This window comes from Coturnix japonica, chromosome 4, assembly GCF_001577835.2.
Source record: "Coturnix japonica isolate 7356 chromosome 4, Coturnix japonica 2.1, whole genome shotgun sequence".
NCBI lineage: Eukaryota > Metazoa > Chordata > Aves > Galliformes > Phasianidae > Coturnix > Coturnix japonica.
In genome coordinates, this window is record NC_029519.1 from 19,209,151 (window position 1) to 19,226,108 (window position 16,958).

General features: G+C 38.5%; 2 protein-coding genes and 1 long non-coding RNA gene across 3 annotated transcripts in view; 2 read left to right on the top strand and 1 right to left on the bottom strand.

Moving 5' to 3' along the window:
• Positions 1-16,722, bottom strand: GASK1B (golgi associated kinase 1B). The gene is made up of 5 exons (XM_015860922.2): positions 16,462-16,722; positions 14,594-15,877; positions 6,489-6,703; positions 2,979-3,205; positions 1-2,716 (listed from the first exon to the last, which is right to left on the bottom strand). Exons 2-5 carry the CDS (start codon positions 15,555-15,557, stop codon positions 2,509-2,511), a joined length of 1,614 nt encoding a protein of 537 aa, XP_015716408.1. The 5' UTR covers positions 15,558-15,877; positions 16,462-16,722; the 3' UTR covers positions 1-2,508.
• On the top strand, positions 4,123-8,712 carry LOC107313032. Its single transcript, XR_001554750.2, has 3 exons — positions 4,123-4,347; positions 4,631-4,840; positions 7,622-8,712. It is a non-coding gene; the product is annotated as an uncharacterized LOC107313032 (long non-coding RNA).
• Positions 10,648-16,958, top strand: part of TMEM144 (transmembrane protein 144) — a 23,538-nt gene continuing 17,227 nt past the window's right edge. The window contains exon 1 of the mRNA XM_015860926.2: positions 10,648-10,667. The gene's annotated coding sequence lies outside the window, so the exon portion shown is untranslated. The remainder of the gene's footprint in view (positions 10,668-16,958) is intronic.

Genomic DNA, 16,958 nt, shown 5'->3' on the forward strand with positions numbered 1-16,958 from the left:
TACAAAGTGCATCTTTTGTATTTTTTACTGGAGCATTTACCCAAGTACACTCAAAAAGTACAGAATTCTTCATTTTTGAAAGTAAGAAAAAAATGAGAACTTGTACTTATAGGCCCTCTACCAATTATACTTTGCACCAAACTCAAGCACAAAGATACACAACAGTACAAACGTCAGAAAGAAAAGGCACTTCCAGGAGTTTGTTGTCAACATTGTTGAATTAGAAGCATTTTGCAATCCAGTCCCACTGCCAGTCTCCTCAAGCCTCTCCTGACTGTCTGAAGACAAGAGAGTTGGTAGGACTTGGCAACAAAGTATTTTAATACAACACAGACAGCAATGCTTCCAGCTACATGTAAAATAATACTAAGACATAAGGTGAGAACATGATGCAGCACACACATCACCTCTGAGAGCCAAACTCAGATCAGAGAAAGAATTATTTCTTGGCCTTTGGAGAGGGGCAATCCATGCGGCCATGGCAGAGCTTATCCTGCTTTGCATATTCACTCTGAACATCAGTCCCTGCAGAGTTCTGAGAAGTCCTGATGTGCCTAGACAATATAGACTTTCTATGAAGACTAGACATCATTCTGCCCTGCAGATTACCTCTTCTCCAGGCTGAGCAAAACCCAGTTCTCTCAACCTCACTTCACAGGAGAGATGCTCCAGCTCTTTGAATGTGATTTCTTAGAAGTGGAAGAGGTTTCTTAAAACTAGAAGAGTTCCAATCCCCATTCTTTCATGATCAGCTGCAATGCTGTACCTTTCCTTGGCTGCCTTCTAAATGCAGTGCAGCTGAGAGTCATGTCTTTCACTCTTACCAGTGTCTGATAATCCAACTGAAATATATTTAGCAGGAAGAAAATAGGCTAGAAAATGGGACAAATTGATTGTAATGCTCATCAGAGTGAACTTTATGATAAATGCAACAGGAGTACCATGTGAATTGGATCCAGAGGACTATCTCTCTCTCTAGGCTCAATGCAAGCTACATTAATGCTTTTGTTTCTGTGATAGAAAATATCTGGCTAACATAACATTTTAAGAGAGAGACAAAATGAAAATCCTATAAAATTCTACTTTGCTGTTATTAAAAAGTCCAAGGCACTTAAAAACATGTCCTCTCAAGGCAATTGTTAAATTCTAGGAAGATTTTATGAATGCATCTGCCCTTTACTGGCAGAATAAAATAAAAGATGGCCAAATTCTTCTGATTTTATTGAGTCTTTAACTCTGCCTATAATTAGATCTATTTCTTCTATTGTTAATAGATGTTCTGATAGTAAGAAAGAAAATCTGTTTTAGCTGCAGTGGAATTGCAGTTATTAAAGATATTAACTTCACCCACCCACATCAACATTTCAGTTTCTAATAATGAAAAATATTACACAAGCATTTCCAAATATATCTTTAAATGCTACAAACCCTATGTTACTGGGTGGGTTTTTTTCCACTATACATGAAGAACAGATGAAAGCATTTAACTTCAGCAAAAACATGATATTTATTTACAAAAAAAAAGTAAGAGCCTTTCTAAACAGGTAGAAGATTTATTTTGGGATAGACTATATCAGTTGATATTTTGCTTCTTGAATAGAGTATTTTCTGGAATAGATCCAGGCTGAGAGCCTAAAGTGCTTGTCCAAGCTTCTCTACCAACCTTACCTGTGGGAATTCTTGTGCCAAGCCATCAGCTGGAATCAAAATGGTCAATCTTAACGTAAAACCAGAGCTTGGATTGCTGGCAAGATCTAAGCAAGCAGCAGAAACATTTTCTGTTCTGATTTTAACATTTGCTTCATTCTTACATCTGCCTTTTGATAATATTCTAAAAACCTATCATGAATGTTGCAAAAACAAACATGTACACTTAATTTAGCAGCGTATTTACACAAAGCTAGAGCTAAATTTCTAAAAAATAAGTGATAATAAAGGATGATTCTGTGACTAACACACAGTTAATCAATAGACAGAAATATCAGATGATCCAGCCACACAACAAACCAATCTGTACTGGATATAGTACACCGTAAAAAATTACTAATGGCGAAGCATGCTCCGTATCAGACAGGTGAAAATTCCTGTAAGTTTCAGCATGCAGATGTGATGGCGAATTTCCACTGATGCATGAAGTGACTAATATCTCTCTTCCCATTTAAATTTTCAATAAGGCATTACTGATTTGAATGAGGAAATCCAGACCAATGTACTGAAAACCTTGTTGCTAATTTTCAAACGGTTTAATAGAAGGAGTCTTCATGGTGCATACTTATTTCTGTATCATTTCTTGTTTGGCATTTTTTTATATCACGGATGACCTAGAAGTGCATTGTGTTGAGCTGCAGCTGATGTTTAAATGATGCTTTTAAACCATGCAAGGCTTCTTATTCAAAAACACATTAGAAAGTTTGGAAAAATAAAAATTAAGGAAACCTATGAAATAAATCAATTTTACTCCCATTTTTTGCTCCACACGAATTATTTTAAAGACTATCTCTCAGAAGCTCATTCATTCATGGGCAGTATTTTGGCTCCATGTGCATTTATGTAAGTAAGAAGAATTTTGGACCTCCTTTCTATTACATCAATAAGCTTTTCAATTCCTTTTCTGCCTCCTTGGCTCTCCCAGTATACTTTGTCAAGGAACAAAGACTGAAGCAACTTCTCCCGCAAACGCTGGCTCCTCAGCACTGAAACTGCAGACTCGGGGAATCTGGTAAAGCACAAAGAAAATCATCAGTTTTGCCATCACTCTGAATTGCAATATTCATGTTGTGGTTTAGCAATCAGTTTTACGAATATAGACTGTGACTCAGGAGATAACAGTATCTTTTATACAAGTAAGATTACTCACACATCCTATAATTCATTACATGTTTCTTGGACTGCTGCTATTTATTCCAGTAACTTAGTGTCCCTTGTTTTTTATTATAGTATGGCAACTCGTTTTACAAAAATATTAACTTAAAGCTTACTCATTGATTCCTTGTAGTATTTTGAAGTCGAGATTGTCTTCACTTCTGTCAAAGAAACCTTTATTGTCTATAAAGGCCAAGTGCCTTTGATCATGCCTTCTCTGCACTATGTGCGTCAAGTCAACAGCATCTTGATCACTGCACCTCAGAGCCAGTCCTTGCTGCACACAGGAATCCTCCTTCAGAGGTCTGAATCCACAGCAGTGTCTGTCTAGCCGGTTATAGATCTAAAACCAAGCACAGCAGAGCGCTGAGTGAGAACAGCATCAAAGTATTTGGGGCATGGTGCCACTGTCAGACATTGCTCACTAGCACAGCTGGCAAGAGAACAAGCCCAGAAGAAGCGTAATTAAAGGCAGCAGAGAAATGGCATTAAAGACCTGGTCCACAGATTTCTCATACCATTAAAAGCAATTTGCTAGACTGTGTATTGTATCCATTTTATGGCCTTGATTTGTTATGTCAGCAGAAATTCTTTGAAAATAATGGAACAATGCCACTTTGTAACTGAAATAACAACTGGGAAGTACAACTCAAGTTTTACCAAAGGCTGTAGGTTTTTTTTTACATGCTGTCTGTGGGAGCACAATAGAAATAGCACAGCCTGGCAGGCACAAAAGACCTTGGTTTTCTATCAGACGTGGACATTTTTCATTTGTTTTTAAAGATGGGTAAGGGTCACGTTAAACAACCAAAAGCCACCACATGTAGGAACGAAGAGCAGATTTGTAACCACAGAGAAGCCTCTCCAAGTTGTTCTGTGATGCATATTTTAACGACATCAAGGTCTGGACTATAGTTTCCCATGGGAACACTCACTCAGACATCACACAGCACTTAGCTGGAGGAATACTTGTGGTCTAACTTTAGCAGTGTAAATGCTAAGCATCTCTCCTGACCTAGTCATTTCTGGTCCTTACGTAAACAATGACAAGAACTAAGCACTCCCTGAGCAAAGGATGCCATTTTAGGCTAACTGCTGAGCATGGAAAGATATATCACACTTCACAGGTACTCCTATTTCCTGCTGATGAGATAACAGTATTGGTAGAACCCTGAGTGCACAGGTGGGCTTTAATTGCCTCAAACTGTCTCATCAGAGACCTTCACACATTGCCCATAAGCCCAGGAGCCCTATTTAAGCTCAGATTCATCTCTTCACCTATCTTTTAGTCCCTACTGGGGTTGTATATGCTTCTTATCCTTTAACTTGGTGCTACTGGATAAGCTGCCTAGGGGGTTCTGGTTTGATGGCCCTGTGCCATGTGCTAGGCACTGCCAGGCCTGCTTTGTGGCTGCCCTCAACTCCAGGCTTGCCTTCCCTTGGGGAACCATATTCTTTTTATTGGTGTTTTGGAGCAGAAGTGAGGTAAGATGCATTTAGGCTTAATGAATAACTAATCAATAGTAAATCTTTCTTTTTGCCCTTCTTGTTCACTGTATTGTGCTAACCTTTAAAGCTGCTCTAGGCATGAGTATAGTACTGATCAAAGAAACATAAAGCCTCCTAAAATTAGTCTTATTTTTTGACACCTCAGTGAAATGAAGTATTATGACTTCTAATGTAGAACTCTGAGGAATGTTTAAAAGATCTCCTGTTACTGTCCATCAAATTAAAGCCTGAGAGTTCTTTTTTCCTTTCAAACATGCAGTGCCGTTGCTGCTGGTCCTGGTGGGAGTGTTTATCTTCAACTAAGGAAATCCTGGGGGGTGAACTAGATTTCTTCCTCTTTTCTGCTGTGCTGTGTCCTAGCTCATTTCCCATTGAATTCATTGTCAAAAAGCAAAGGAGTGGCCTCAAGACTCCTCTTGTACGTAGCCCTATTTCATCCCTACCACATTTCATTACATGCATTAAATAGGTGAGTAGATTGTGTTCCTACAAAGAAGCTATCTGTATGCACTACAACATTACAGCATTAGAACAAGGTGATATTCTGGAACTGAGCCTTAACAGCTTAGTACTCATTGTTGAAATGTATTTATGTATGCACGTGAAAATTGAAGAAGTCATTTTTACTTTTAGCATCCTTACTTCACCTGAGTTCTTGAAGAACCAAGGTGAAGGCCAAAAACAAGCATTTGTTAGCCTGCTCCCATGGTTTACAGTATTTGAATCCAGAGATTAGGAACCTCTTTAAGAGCACCAAAGGCATTTCTTTGATGGAAGTATGTTTAACTTTTCACTGTTATACTGAATGATTTATGAAGCACTTTTTTTACAGCAGTGTTTGTAGTTTACCAGATCAGGCTTTAGATTATTAAGATTTTTTTTTTTTCTTGAACTGATTTAAGATTATTACACCTGATGGCCTCTTTATCTTGAACAGTCTCAGACCATCATGGTGCTTATGCTCCTGAAATTCTAAGATGTTAGATTATCTCCACAACACAGCCAATGTAAGCATTTTACACAGGTACCTTAGTTCTTCAAATCCCCTTTATATTTTCTGCATTACTCATTCTGATTCTATCTTAAATGCACAGAGGATAAAAATTCCACCTTAGAAGTGTACTTTAACTGACCTTTCCTTCAAGAAAACAAGAATTCCACATTATTTCTGTTGGGATATGTTATGTTTAGAAGCAAAATAATTCGTGTGTGACTTTATGCCACTTTCTAAGAGTTACTTGCTGATAGTAGAACTAAAGATGGAGTCTTTAAATAAGTAACAATATATTTTCAGAGAAAAATTTTATGCTCTGTTTAACAAGACTGCAAAAATGCAAATATAGGAAGCATTCATTAATCCTATAACAGACCTGAGAAGGGCAGGGATAGGCTATGCGTACAGCAGAATGATTCTTATATTTCAAGAAATGAAACTCTACTGAAAAGTTTAATTATATGAACGCTCAATCACAGTGCATAAAACTAGTGCTAAATGCAATTTAAAATACCAACAGCTTTATAAACATCAGTAATTGCTGCAGGAGGCTCAGTTACTCACACCTGTCGGGCAGGCAGAGGCAATTGAAAGCAATGCTAAGGGGTGTATAAAATCAGCTGCCAGCCACATGCAGGTAGTTAGTTCAGTCCTTCTTAATACAGAGAGTGTATTAATATTCTGCTGTGTAACTGTGGTCACACTACGATACCACAGGACAAAGCCCTAGTGCGGTGTTGCTTGGAAAGCTCATGCTGATGTGCAGTACCTAACTGAAAAATGGCAGCTATGGTCATTAAGTCTAAATGTCTTGACCCCAGTTTCACCTGACCAAAGCTAAGCAGCTGAACCCTTTCTTATCATAAGTGTTTTACAGCTGTGGAGGCTATCAAAAACTATGTGCAGAGAAACACTGTGCCTGCCTCAGAGGTGAAGTAATACAAAATGGGGTAGTCTAGTTTCTGATCTTTCCTTGACTACAATTCATTTTGAACATTTTTGTCATACATAACCAGGAACAAGTTCAAATTCTGCATTTAAAAAAAAAAAAAAAGACTTTTCTAAGATCCCACATGTGTTTATATGATTTTTGAGGCAGATATGTGCTCATTAAATGTTGTACCTGCAGAAGAAAATCGAAGACTGCCATCTTGGACCACTCATGATGATGGATTTCAGTACAGCCCCATTCATCTTTGGGAACTTTGCCATTCTGCCAGCACTTCTGCTTCAGCAGTTGCTGGTATTTCCCCCAGGTTAATCTCACTGAAGAATGAGTATTGTTATCAGTTGGACTCAGGGAGGAATCCCAGAGAATAACAGGACAGGCTTGACCAGCTGAAAAAGGAGAAATAGGTTATAGTTATTCTGGGATACTGTCAGACTGACTTTAGACATTGCCTAAACATCCATGGTTAAAGTGTTTTACAGATGTGGTGGAAAAAATGTTGCCACAGGCTAATAACTTAACATCCTTTGGTTTATGTGGTCTTATTCCACATCCAAAACCAGCCACCAAAAGAATGGAAGAAGCACAGACATAAATGCCTTCAGTATGCAGAAAGCTGTTTTTTTCTGCTTGCAGGAGATTAACATATTAAGTCACATACTAAAGTATTATAAAGTGCACAGGTAGATTAGTAGCCTAATGCTGCTGTGAACCAGTGACGAAGTTTCTGCAGTGAATCGATGATGACTTACAAGAGATGATAACTTCTCTCAAAGTGTATTTTCCTGTACAATGGGCATAAAAAGACTACAAATCCTATACTCGATGTGGATTTATTTTGTTATTTTTAGTATTGTAGGCTTATAATTTATGATTTCACAGTCCTGAAATGATGTACAAGACCAGTGTAGTGTTAGCTTAGCATGAATAAACACCTTGACAATTTCTTTTTTTTCATACACACATAGAACATGAGAGCTGTTTTATATAGCAACTATTTTGGTATTTTATTTTATTCTGTGTAGAAAGTATTCCACTTTTCCTTGAAATCCCTCAGTCAAGTGCACTGGCAATGGTAATTCCAAGTTTTCGTAGTATTTAGTGGGAATGAACCACTTAAAAAAATTAAAATAAGCTAAGAGATTTTTCACCCAATATCTAATAACAGGCACATGTGTCTTCTTAAGAATACTGGACACTTTTCACTGCCAATGCAATGCTTCTGTTGCTACCTTAAGCAGTCAAGGACAAAGAACTGACTGTGGTTTATTAAAACTTTAAAATCTTTTATTTTTATTTTTTTTCAGATAGAAGACCAAAATACCATGCCTTGTTATGGAGAGTAGGAATCACTTAATTACAAACCATTTATTTACTAGCAGGAGTTCGGATGTGTGCAAAGTTCTAACATTTATTTATAACCAACTTGAAGGTCTGTAAACCTACATGCTACATGTGTGCAACTTGTGCAGCCTAAACTGTTTGTCCTCCATATGAACTTGGACATAAAGATATATCCAAAATGCAGCTCTCCTTTTCTCATGAAGGCAATGAGTTCCAAGGCAGCTTCTCCAGAAGCAACCTGGATGGATGTCAGAACATAAAAGATTGGCATCAGTGATGAACAGTGAGGTAGAAGTTGCTAATGTGAATTCTCCATCTGTAAGAAGTGAGAAGGGTTGATGGATCTCCACACAGCACCTTCTTCTGACTGTAGGAAATTTTCTTTGCCCATAATTAGCAGTGAATTATATGTAAAGATCCACCACTGTACTGCCAACAAAATAGAACTGCCACAAAAGCAATGCCTGCTATTTTACTATGTTGGTGATGTCAGAGGAGGATGTTGGTGGTACAGCAGTAGAACCTTCCCACCAATATTCCTTTATATTTTGTTGCTGTGTGGCAGGTGGCAGCAGAGGGGCAATCTACCAAAATGGCATCTGACTTGGAAGTGTGTAAGTAGCACAGGTGTGTCACTGAATTCCTCCATGTGGGAAAAATGGCACCCATTGATATTTATTGATGCTTGCTGAATACTTAAGAGATTAACAGTGGATGTAAGCATGGTGAGGGGTGGGTGGTGTGCTTCAGCAATAGTGACTGTGGGTCACCTCTGCTGGTGAAGATTTTGACAAATGTATAATGCAGGCTCCTGTCCATCAATTGTGAAAATGCATAGCTAATGGTGGTGACTGTTCAAAAAGAGAATTTTGTAGCAGATAATTTGTACTATCAAATAATGCTACTGTGCTCTTTGTATCTGTCCTAGTGTCCATGGAAATACATAGGAGGTATTACTTTCAGAATGACCTAAGGATGTTAGACCCCATGCACAATCATGTCCCATTGTCTGCTCCATTAAGAAAAGCAGAGAAAAATAAACTCTTTTCCAACATCCAAATGTACACTATCTTCTCTCTGCCATGACATATGCATACAAGGCACTTCTCAAATTAAGGCAAACTCTAGCTCTTTAACTGCCCTCCTTGATTAGATCCTTGATTTGTCCTTAGGAACCCAAAAAGTGTCCTTTCACTATGATCAGCAACATACATCAGCGTGTTTCCTCTGATGGGAGAGGAACAGTGCTGAGCACTCCCGTATATTCAGGCTGAGATGCCTGAACGAATGTTTAGGAGTTTAATTTCATAAATCATAGCCATTTCCCAATCTCCCTCACTCTGTCTCCATCACTGATATTGTAGATCACTTTAGTCAAGTCAGGGCAGCCATCAGCTCAGCTTCTTTTCCAAGGCAGCTGGAGAAGGTCTATAAATGCACTGCAAACTGCCATACAGGAAAAGAAAAAAATCAGCTTCCTTCAGGATCAAATCTGATCTTCAGTTTTTGGACATTTGTTAACAACTTGTATAAGCAACTTGCAACTTTTTCAACAAATCAAATACATTAATTGCCTTCTAACAAAAGAAACATTTCCTGTCTATTCAGCACAGGCATGGTAAACAATAGTAATATTAATAATAGTTATATATTATATATGTATCATACAAACTATATCTAATGTATAAATTATATATATTATATATGATATTAAAATAGTAATATAAATAATAGTAACATACTTGAAAAATATGAATAACATCTTAGTTTCCAATATGAGTAAAAAAAAAAAAAAGAGCAAGGTTAAATACAGGAAATATTTACATTTCAGAGGAAATGAGAGCAGAAAAGATGAGCCAAAATAAAATCAACTCTGTAATTTAAACTGAATTATGGGAATATAAAACAGCAGCTTTGGTAAAGAGCAGTGACTTCAGTTTTTGACTCTAGAAGGAAAACACAAATTTGCTGAATTAAAGCAGATAAGGGGATGATTCATAGCTGTATGACTTGGCATGACCCCATGGAGGTAGGCAGTTCTTCTCATTCAAACCTCCTGAGGATGGGGTTAGAGTTAACAGAGCAATGGAAAACAAGGCCCAGCCAAGAGCATCCAGTCTGATACAGCCAGAACTGAGGAGGTCCAGCACACTTCAAAATAAGTCCATCTGTCCTGAATGGGCCTCTTTCCAAATCAGTTTCATATGGTAACACAAAAGGTTCCTGTTTTTCTATTGCTTGCAGCTGCACTGTGGCTCTAATGCCCAAGGATGCCATCTTTGCCTGCTACTGAAGGACCTAAGGATTACAAAAACTCCTAATAAATTCACAATGAAAGCAGGAAATACTATGAGGGAGCCAGAGAAGCTTACTCAAAGCAGACTAACTTCATTTCCTTTTCACCTGCTGCTTCAGATCCATTTAACTACTTGGCTACCTGAAGATCTGGTAAACTGCTTGAAACAGGCCTTCAGGATTTGTATTGGAAGCTCCTTCCCAGTAATTTGTGTGGATTTTTCAGCATCAAAATATTTCTAAAAATTAATTTGGCCCTTAGAAGTTCCTGCTCCAGGGAATCCAAAGCTGAATAAGAAAATAAAGAAATTCCAGGTCACCACATTTGGCTGCCCCAAGGTACTCAAACCGCTTTGTTCACAATTAAGCAATGTACCACTGTTTGGCTTTTTCTACATCAGCATTATCTCAGAGATCCACATGCCATATCACTTTAAAATTGGACTACATGCTTTTTAACCACATAGATGCTCTTTCTAATTGTATAGGAAACTGGTAATCATAGCCTGAACCTCTGATTAACCAGCTGAGGCAAGGTTAGCTGTGGGAGCACAGGTGAGGGTAATTCACACATGGAGCCTGACTCCACCCCTCCCAGACTTCATTTAAGGGCTGACCACCACAATGGCATCATCACTTTTGGAGATTGTTCCTTCATGGAGTTCGGGTGACCAGCCTCAGCATTTTCCATCTAGACTGAAGGCATCAGAATTGGTGAGTTTTTCCTATAGATAACCTTTGGCTATCTATTACACCACCATTCTTGTATTATTTCCTACTCTATGATAATGTTACTCTTCCACCTTGCCTACTAACTTACAGTAGGAGCATTTTCTCTAACTTTCAATGAAAATACTTTCAAACAAACCCAAGATACCTTCAGTAAGACAGCAGGTATTTCAGGAGGTACTTGGAGCCCTTTTCAAACTCATCATTTTTTGCTGCAGTGCAGAGTGGTTAAACGCTGTCACATCTAAAAGGAACAGTTTAGTTGCTCATCTAACTTGGTATGGAAAGCTGAGGGAGCCTGACAGCAGCATTTGGATTTAAGAGTTTGTTTTAGATTACATTGAGAAAAAAGTACAGAAGCAGAAAGTACATGATTTTAGGCCAGTTCTTTGTCCTGCCAGTACGCCTCATTTGTAATATTTGTCCTGTTTGCACACGGACATTCAAATTAAGGTATACTGCATTAATGCTTACACACAAACATCTCTACCCAACAAGATACTGGAAATACATCCCCTGGTGCCCCTTGGAGAAGTATGACATGATAGTGTAAGTTGTTCAGGTTGACAGAAGAAGCACAGATAAACTGAAGCACTTTGAAGCATTTTGAATGCATAAGGGAATGCTAGTTTTTCTTGTTCTTTGCACTAAAATTAATGGCATTCATAACGCCTTCACCTGCTTTTGTGCCACTTTTGGTGGAATGACAAATGCAGGCTGATAGTGTAAGGTAAATGGGTGAAATAGCTATGGCTCCATTTATCACCTCGTTGAGGCCAGCAAAGCAAAATAACAAGTATTCCCAGTGAGCTATCTATCTCATGAGTCATTCACCTATTTGCGCTTAACTAACCATGAAAAGTGTTACTCAAAGGAAGATCTTCTGGCATTTCAGGAACAAAAAGCAGTTCTGGGCAAACAGTTGGCTCAGTCTCAGGTACAGAGGCTCCACTGAATCGAATACACACATACTTACTCTTCTCACAGGATCAAACCTATTTAGCCAAATTTACCATAGAAAACTGTGGGTTAGAGAAGTAGGTGCCAGCATGCAGTAGCTTAGGCCTCAGGCAAAGAGTTGTAACAAAACTGTGCAGCATTTGCTGTATGTTAAATGCTGAAGTCTGAGTAAGAGTTTTGCATTATGGTAAGGTCCAAGGGGACCCAGTTCTCTTCCTTTGGCAATGAGTTGCAGGAGGGAGTGAACCCTCCACCCCTTATCACTTCATTTGTGGTTGGAGGCATAGCAATCCCTGGCAGCTGCTAAGCTAGAGAGCTAGAATCTGTGCTGATATCCATACTTGGCTTTTATGGCTTAAGGCTGGTCTGTGACTAAGATGTGCTACATAGCAAAGGCGCTTAAGGCTTTTCTGTTCTTGAGGTTAGGATCATCAAATAATAAAGATTTTCCATCCTGAGGTATACCAGAACTTAGATACACTAAGGGCCATTCTCTGCTTTCTTCTGCAGCACCTGGAGTTTTATATAGTTCTTGCTGTTTTACAAACAAATCATTTATTTATAGGTGTTTTGGAGCTCACAATGTGCTCATGCAATGTAATAGGAGGAGTAATGAGTATCTACTTGTGTATGCCCAGAATCATGCTCACTGCCTGTAAGATTAAACTTGAAAGGGCTTTGCCCACTTACACTCCCCAGAATATTTACATTAGGCCAATTAAGTATAAAAATGAGAGTTATCATACCTGATTTGTCTATATATGATAGAAAAATAATATAATCTTACCTAAAAAAGTTTTAGTCAACATCTATGAGGGTTTACAATTAACTGAGAAATGGGAGGGCTGTGAACAGAGAACTTGCATACAGCCTTTTGCTAGACTTTTAAAGAAAACCCATCAGTGAGGGAATTGTGGGAATAAAGGAAACAAAACCTGGTTTAGTATGTGAATCTTTGGAACTGCTTTTGACAAAATAAAAGAAAGTTTTGAAAAGCCCATATTTTTTTTTTTAAGATTTTAATGCTACATCAAGCATGTCCTGCTGCATCACATCACAAGTGAGGCAAGCTAAAGGGGTGTGTCATGGAGAGAGAGATGCCAGTTCAGAAGTTATGTACATTTGCTCACAGTCTCTAACCATGTAACTCTGTCTTTGTCATATGAACAACCACAAATAACACAAGCTATCCTGTATTAAACTTTGGAGTGCCCACCTCACCTTAAATGCATGCAAGTTACAGAAATGAGCTCACTAATTGTTAACAACGTTTTTAAGAATACATTTTTGTTAATTTTGTCTACATAAAGACGGTTTCAAGATTATGCCAAATACAAGCATGAAATAGTAGTGAGCTCAAGTAGGTATGAGGCATCTGAGCACCAGAATATTTTGAGGCTAAAGAAATGGAGAGAGACAAGGTACAGTAACTGTTCCAAATCCTCTGTTCACTCTTAAGACTGGAAAAAATGAAGTGGGACCAAAATAATGTTATTTCTCTTCTCATCACCTAGCAACACTCTTCTTGCTATAGGAACGTAGCCAGTTATGTGGAAAGGAAAATTAAAGACAGCAGAATGACTCTGTCTGTCCCAGACAGTCCAAAACATACTGTAAGGTGACAGACGCTGTGCAACACAATGTGCAATTAGCCTAACGGTCGTTCACAGAGGCTTGCAGTCTGTCATCTCTGCAGCCATGCTGTGCAGAATTCCTCTAACTGAACTACCTTAATTCCTCATGACAGCTCTATAGCAATAAATCTTGAGCCTAAAAATAAACTAGGCATAATGTATCTGCCATGCCCTGCAAGTATGAATAATATTCAGAAGCCACTGAACTGTTATTCCTAGAGATTCATTCACATTGTTCTACAGGCTGCCAAAAGGAACATCTACAAAGCAGGAACAATTCAGAGATCACTAGGCCCTCTTCCTGCTATCAGATTTTAGAAAGCCATTCCCGTGTTACATGTTTCTTTTTTTGAGACAGGCTGGAATATAAATATTTCCTTCAGGCTAATTTCAGCAGTAAGAAATGGAACAGTAAAAACAAATAGCCAGCCACTTTAGCAATGATTCACTAAAGTGCAACGTAGTCCTTCTGGGCTGTGATTTGTGACTGAACAAAAATAGCAATTAGGCTGCAGACATTTAATAAGTAGCTATCTTAGATGTAGACTTCTAACTTGCATTGCATGTCTGAAATCTTTTATTTCTCTGTGGGATAGAAAGCCAAAGTTTTTCATTGGAAACTGCTGAAACCAATCATGTTAAAAAGCATATTGCAACATTTTCTGCAAGTATTTCTCTGTCTACATTATATACAGTCTGTAATGAGCCTCAAAACAACAAGCAGGATTCAATGAGATGTAGTTATTTTTTGAAGAATGAGGGGAGAGAGCATAATATTTAAATAAATAAATATAGTTCCCAGTGGTATTAGTAGCATGCAAGTAGCATCAAGCTTCTTCTGGAATTCCTCTTACCTTCTTAAGTAGGTTGCTACCTGACAAAATACAAATCCCTTTGCCTACTGCCTGTTTGAGAGGTGAATTCTTGTGTTCCCCTTCAATAATATTAAATTTGATGATAACACTTAAAAGGCAAATATCCACTGAATCAAAAGGAACCTTATGGAATTTCTTTAGTCAGTTTGTTCAATGCCATGTGATGGACAGGTGACTGACTCCCTCTTTTTTAATCATTACTAATTCTCATGGACAGTGAATCATTAACTGCTTTCAGCAATTCAACTGTTTTTTGTATTTATTCTAAATTTGGAAGTACTGCATTGTTTGGACAGTACAATTAGCAGACAGAAATTATAGACACATCAGCTTTACACCCTTCCAGCAATGGGATTAGTTCTCAGACTAGTGCAAGTTAAAACTGCTGCTGTCCTGTAGTTAATGTGGGATGGGGGAGCTGAAAATCATAGGAATGCATTACCTTGGAAGAACTCTGATTTCCTGCTTACAGAAGGTAAGCTCCTGTTTAGCCCCAAGATCCTATCCAAATGAAAAGCAAACACTTCACTCATGTCAAGGGGTCTTTTGATGATGCCACAGTGCCCCTGATTGCAGGCAGTTCCCGTGGTGCTAGAGCCACTCTCAAATACTACAAGGACAGCTTTATGAGAAGGTAGTTCTTGGATGCTCTCTATCCGTGAATCTGCCAACATACGCATGCTTAGAATGTCTTCTTTGCTCAGCCACGAGGGAGAGCTCTCACTGTAAATCCTGATGTTACTTTCCTCAGCCTGAGGCTGTGCTTTAATCCTTACAGAAATCCCCCCAGGTCTCTGGTGCCCCCTCGCTCTGACTGCCATTTCCTTATGCTGGAGTATATCCAGTTGGTGTTTTCTTGTCTCCAGAGAGGTTGTTGCTCCCATTGCATCCACAGCGTGAATGTCCCTCCCCGGCTGCTGAAAAAAGATCTCTTTCTGGACAGTGAAATCAGATTTTGGGAAGTGCTGCCCATAGGACAATGGGACTGCATGTTTCTTCCTGCGCTTTGGCTTCACTGTGCCTCTGATATTGGCAGGCTTGCTGCGCTTGGACCGTAGGGTGATATAAACTACATTAGGTGGCACCAAGGTCCCATTGCCACCCAGATTGGGTTCCTGGAAGCTAGGTGGTGGCAGGGTGCTGTCCAGTGGGATGCCCAGAAAAGAAGTTTGCGCTGCATCCTGGAGACTTCTGGAACTGATAGTTTCATATCCTCCTTTATATTGGGGTAAAACGTGGCCCACTTGACTGACGAGGAATCCCAGGTAGATCACACACGCAGTGCCCAGCAGCAGATTCCTTCTTGTCCTCAGGCGCCTGCAAGTCCACAGCCTCACAGTCCATGGGGAGCACAGGCAACAAATAAGCAAGTTTTTTATTTTACCTGGCTGATCAAAGAAGGTCATTTCTGTAGTGAATCTGCATGATGAAAATGGCACACAGTCTTCTGTACACTCCAGCCAGGATGATGATGCATGATTTCCCTTCTCTGTTTTCTATTTCTCCTTTCCCAAAAAGCTTCCTGCATGGGTGATGGACAGAGGCTATGGATATGCCTGGGAATGTGTTTAGTACTAAGGATGCTGACACTCCACCTCTGTAAGCTGTTGAATTCTTATCAGCCACTGCAGGGCAAGTGATTGGTTTCAGAGAATGAATGGAGCCAACTACGTAAGCAGAGTTTACTCACTTGTAGCCTAAAATATCTGAAGTTCTCCCTTGCAAACTGCAAAAAGAAAATGGTTAATAGTACCATTTCATTACACACATTCAGCATCTGTGGCTCTATATTTAAAAAGACAGAAGTACTAAATGAGAATATGCACCTAAATACATCTTTCACTTTCTAATTTCAGTGTAACTTAAACACCAAAGTAATGAAATACAGGCTCAAATTGTAATCTCAGTTAGCTGTCTGCCACTGTTAGAAGAAAAGCTTATCAAATTCAAATCGTTATCTTTTTCTTATAAGACAGCCTTTACTAAAGGAAATGCTTCACTTATGGAAATGCTGTCAGTTACACACTATTAACAACCAATAACTGTAACAGTTAAATATGCATTTATTCAGTAGTACAAAAATGAAGTAGCAGTTACAAATTTCCCTAGTTTAATGTAAATACAGTTCACATAACTCATAAACCCACATTAAAAATGAAAGACATTTAATTACACTCTTGTGAAGCCATAAAATAGGACCTAGCAGTAGTTTTTTCAAATAAAATCACAGTGCTTTATATATCCTTTCAAAGAAACACAGAATAAGTGCATACTGTATATTTATTGCTATAAAAGTATAAAAACTCTTACCTATTCAGCTTGACTCATCCTTTTTTCTGGTAAATTCCTTTAGGTTAATAAAAATAACTTTGTAAAACTGACGTTCTCAAAGAATTCCAGCCCATATTTTAGTTTTAAGTATAGTACAAATTCATGTACTTCATTACAAGTTAAACACTGTTTGGAACCTAACTGTACTGGGAGGTTGTTTGCATATGAACTGCTATAAACTTACATGAACCTCACGTTATGAAAAAAAAAACCAACCACCAACCAACCCTCTTCTATTTTAAATTCTGTAATGAAAAGTTCTGTGAAGTAAGTGCCTTCCAAAAGTGCATTCCATTTATTTCTAACTCCTGAGGGCCCTCTAGTGCACTGCACACAAATTAACAGATGAAATTCCCATTTTTCCAGGGTTTTCTAAGAAGGCCCTCTGCATTTGGAAACATTTGAGAATCATAAGTTTTCGGGAGGAAAAACAAAGAACAAGCAGTGGCTCTTAAAATGCTATTAATATGTTACTA